A 4955-nucleotide genomic window follows, 5' to 3' on the forward strand; every position below is an offset into this window, starting at 1 on the left:
TGAATAGAGATAGCGGTAATGGTTTATTGTGAATTAAACCCCTGGAAGAAGTTACATTATTACAAAGAAGTTAAAGTATAGAAAAAATACTTGAGATTAAGCTTAATTGCTCTCATAAGTCCTAGACGGCAGCAAAATCTTCAGTCGCTAACGTGATGTCGAAACTATTAGGAGCAAAAATAAATATTCGAAATTGACTCTACTTGCAAAATTCATTCATATGTTTACGAGTCATCTTCTTACCGTTTTTTTTATGAAGTGAGGTGAGGAGAAATATAAAAAAAAGTTGAATAGACCCTTTTTGGCAGCCGCGGCGTCCGTTAGTGTCGCAGGTAAAATAAATTAACAAGCCTTTTAATTGCCGCTGTGAGTTTTCGATGTTGGTATATCAATACGCTGGAAAATTAATCTCATAGACAAAGATTGATGCAAAGAGTGTGTAAAATTATTTTTTATTTGCATTTAGCGTTAGAATGGGAATTTACAGAAAAATAGAATTCGGAGCATTTTAAGTCTACTCGCAGAAAGGCTTAGTTCATTCGTTTTGTGGCGAGTCAAGCGGATTATAAAGGTTTATTCTCGTATTTCCGGTCTAAACTCTGTAGTATTTCGCATAAATAAGTTTTCTTAGTCTTTATTATTTAGGAGCTGATAATCTTAAATAATCATAATGGAAATATATGGGTACATGAGTATTGTAGTTCATCTACAAAATGTAATGCAAGGTTCCAATGGTACAAAAAGTTTTTTTTTCTGGTAATATCGCCACAAAATTAGTGAAACGAGACTTAAGCTCGTTCAACGAAATAGTGAATGAAACTGTCGCGTTCATTGTACGACACATCCTGTGTTAATGTTGTTGTATACCTGCCATCCCTTCTAACTGCTATTTATAATAGTCGTCTACCTGATGCCCAACCCGACGTGGTCTTAACAAAAGGATGCGTATTGTATAACAATCGGAGCGGTTTGCGTGGCGCAGTTGAGCGAGCCCGGTATTGTTTGTTGCATCTCGGGCCGGCATCGGCAATGAGCCGCGCGCCCCGCTGCCGCTAGTGACTCAGGTATTTATGAATGAACGTGACGAGCTAGTGAGTGGGATGATCGGCCGCGGTCACAGCCAGGTAGAAAATTATACTTTTGGAATACTTTGAACAGTTCGCGTCGAGTAGGACTACTCCACTCGGTGGTCGAGGAGAGCCGCAGAGCGGGGCGCGGGGCGCCTTCAACGCGCATGCGTTGGGCTCTTTTACCGAGACGATCAGACGATCCCTCCCTCTCAGTTGATATAGAGTCGTCGCGCGAGCATACCGTGCCGTCATGTACCGTTCGCCAACTTTCTCGAGTAGTGATGTGATACGATACCGACGTGCAAACGCGACTCATCATTAGATGTTATTATAATAAATATTAACTATATGTTTATTTTGACACAAGTGTCAAAGAGTGGAGTTTAGTGAAGGAAATGTTACAGTGACTGAAAATAATTGGATTTAAAAACAAAATGAGGTGGTTTATAGTGACAATGAGCGTGATGGTGTGGGAAACAATTTTAGCCGGTATCGCACCCCCAGGCTCGTGCCCTGCGGTGTGTGCGTGTAAGTGGAAAGGAGGCAAGCAGACTGTTGAGTGTGTGGACAGAGCTCTTATCACAGTGCCCGAACCAGTAGATCCTGCTACGCAAGTATTGGATCTGTCGGGGAACAATCTTCAAATTCTTCCGCAAGAAGCTTTTGCCAAAACAGGGCTGCTCAACCTACAAAGAGTTTATTTACGCAATTGTAATATTGGCCAAATACATGATAGAGCTTTTAAAGGCTTAACTAATTTAGTAGAATTAGATCTGTCATATAACTTACTCACAGAGATTCCTTCAGATAGCTTCAAGGATGTGCCGTTCCTTAGGGATCTTACGCTGTCTCAAAACCCTGTGTTGAAAGTACATTCAGACGCTCTCAATAATTTGGGCAGCGTTGTCAAACTGGATTTATCTAAATGCGACATTAGAGAAATAGCGCCTGATGCGTTTAGAACTTTGCGCTCACTTGAATCTTTGAAGCTAAACCATAATAAGTTACGCGATATTCCATTAAGTTCATTAGAGAAAATTGATAAACTGAGAGCTATTGACTTGTCCGACAACCCTTGGACTTGTGACTGCCGACTGCGAGACCTCAAGTTGTGGTTGGCAAAACATAAATTGCTTTCCACTCCCAGCTGTTATGCACCCACACGCCTTGCTAATAGACCATTTTCTGAGCTACCTATTGAAGAGTTTGCTTGCAAGCCCGAGATACTACCAGCCAGTCGGCATGTCGAAGCAGCTGTGGGTGCAAATGCCACCATTACCTGTCGGACTGAGGCCATGCCAAGCGCAACCATCCACTGGTATTGGAACGGAAGATTGCTTCAAAATGGAACACACTTCAATTCACATCAAAAAATTTATATCTTCGAAGAAGGGGATTCGAAAAAAAAGTCATCGCTAATACTCACTAACACACAGGAATCTGATTCTAGTGAGTTTTATTGTGTCGCTGAAAATAAAGGCGGGAATGCTGAAGCCAATTTCACGGTGCACGTGACACAACTCGCAGCAGGAATGGCCTCTTTAGGAAGCGCGCAGATTGCGAGTTTAGGAGCAGCCTTATTCTTGGTTGTAGTCGTAATTTCACTAGCTCTCCTGATTACGTTTGTACGCTTTCGGCCAACACCAGCCTGTGAGAGCAAAACACCAAACACGATAGACAGAGTCGTGTCAGGAAATGAAGTACATCCTACGTCGACGGATAGACCTCATGTCGCTGTTTTGGCTAATAGACAAGATTCACCGAATTACAATGATCCAAAATGCAATCCTGTCCTAAAACCCCCAAGATCTAACGACATACCGTATACTACAAATCATTATGAAGGAAGAGGAAGCGTCGTGACTGCTGGGGGGCCCATTGTAGTGTCCCCTACAGTTTCTGGGAATATAGACCCAGATCTTATAAATGATACGAGGCCAGATAGCGCCGCACGTCCAGGAAGTGGCGAGTATGCTCGGGAGACATCAGAATCCTTATACCCATCTGGTCTTTGGGATCAAATGAAAATGAATCAAGCCAGTAATTTGGCAAGAGCGGTCAGTACTGCAATCCCTACGTACTACAATGACCGAACGCCAATAATAGAAAACTGCAGCGTGGATGGGTCGCAGGAGGAGCTGGGCTACATGAGCCGCACGTTCCCGCGGTCGCACGCGGTGGCGGCGCCGAGCCCCGCGCCAGCGGCGGCCGCGCCGTACCCGCCGGACTACGGGCTGCCGGTGGGCGGCGCGCGCACGCTGCGAGTATGGCAGCGGGCGCCGCCGGTGCTCCCGCCCGTGGCCGCGCTCAAGCGGGTGCTCACCATCACCAGGCCCTCGGCCGACGATCACTTTCAGGATGGCTGTGCTACTGATGTTTAATCTGATAAAAGAACGCATTGTTTGCATATCTAGATGACATGTCAGAATTGTAAATTTGTATCCTAAGCTAGAAATCATCTAATACGTAAGGTATGTGTAATTTATACTTAAACAGGTTGTTAGTGTAATATTTTTTGTATCATATAATTTATTTAGATAATTAATGGAAAGTTACATTGGATCCAGATGCGAAGGGTCCACGACTGATTAGTTGAAGAATGTAAGTGTAAATTATAACGTGATATGGAATGGTATCGTCTATGATCGCCAAATAATTAAAATACTGAATATAAATATATCTTGATTGTTGAAACTCAAGTAAGATGTTAAATGAATATTAATAATAACTATTCTGTGTAAGATATACACAACCTATCCAAAGATATTGAACTCCCCCAGAAAGTAATATAAATCAAATATTACTATTATTGTAACTCAAGATGAATGTTAATCAATGTACGATTATGAATGTGTAAATTTTATGTTGAAAAAGAATAAGAGATTTAGCAGTAAAATGGGAAAAAAATAAACCAGGCGATTGAAAAATGATTTTTTTTGTTTGAATTGGTTCCACCTTATTAACTCTAACACTAACGCAATGAATCAATGATATGTCACCGCCGCCTATGAAAGTGTCTGTTTAGTGTCACGGTGGCATTTGAAGTGGCGGCGAGTCCTATTTATATTCATATCAGTTCGCAAACGTCAAATGCTGAACATGAGCCTCATTATACCGCGAGAGAATATTGCCGGAATCAACGCCGCCCTCGCGTCCGGCCAAACGGATTGATGATACTCTGTTGTTATTAGCCCTTAGAAGGATGTCGCCGTCAATCCCCTTAGCTGCTACATTTGCATGAATATTTATGCCGATGCCTCCATTTCATTCATATGCTGAAAAAACGGTAATAGTATATGTTTGTCTGATAAAGTACTCTTCGCTAGCTAGACAGGATGGCGTGGGCGGTGTTCGTGGTAAACTTGCAATAGAATTTTACCATGGCCATGCTAATGGAGCCCTAATTGAACAAAGCATTTCACTTTTCGGAGTGTCGTAAGGTTTTTTATTATATATATGCAGCAAAATTATCATACCTATAAAACACGATTTACCTTAGTATGCAATGAACCCTATAATTTTTAATTGCCTCACCATTTCATGAAACTCAGTATTTTATTTGAACTGCTACTTTTGTTGAATTTTGCAAACAGATGGCTAATTTCCTTCATGCAGACAAGGTTACATTTTATAGCCATCGTATCCGGACAAACCGGTTCGAGTTAACTTGTTCATTCACAATATCGAGAGGAATAACTTTTTGAACAAACGATTTACAAGAAACAATATTATATACCATTGAATGTCGATACAAGAATGAAATCGACTTAAAATATTTTCTATGGAGAGCCAGTGTCATGTCGACAAAAAAGGTAAAAAAGTTTCAAGCGCACCTTCCAACCCACCGGAGAAAAACCGGTTAACGTTATTTCATTTCCGTTCGAT

At 41.7% G+C, this 4955-nt stretch overlaps 1 protein-coding gene across 1 annotated transcript; it reads left to right on the forward strand.

Annotated features, from left to right (window-relative positions):
• The first annotated feature begins 1144 nt into the window (after positions 1-1144).
• On the forward strand, positions 1145-4001 carry LOC113497556 (immunoglobulin superfamily containing leucine-rich repeat protein). The gene has a single exon (XM_026877145.1). The coding sequence runs from the start codon at positions 1505-1507 to the stop codon at positions 3449-3451; it is 1947 nt and encodes a 648-aa protein (XP_026732946.1). The 5' UTR covers positions 1145-1504; the 3' UTR covers positions 3452-4001.
• The last annotated feature ends 954 nt before the right edge of the window (positions 4002-4955 follow it).

This window comes from Trichoplusia ni, chromosome 9, assembly GCF_003590095.1.
Source record: "Trichoplusia ni isolate ovarian cell line Hi5 chromosome 9, tn1, whole genome shotgun sequence".
Classification (NCBI taxonomy): domain Eukaryota; kingdom Metazoa; phylum Arthropoda; class Insecta; order Lepidoptera; family Noctuidae; genus Trichoplusia; species Trichoplusia ni.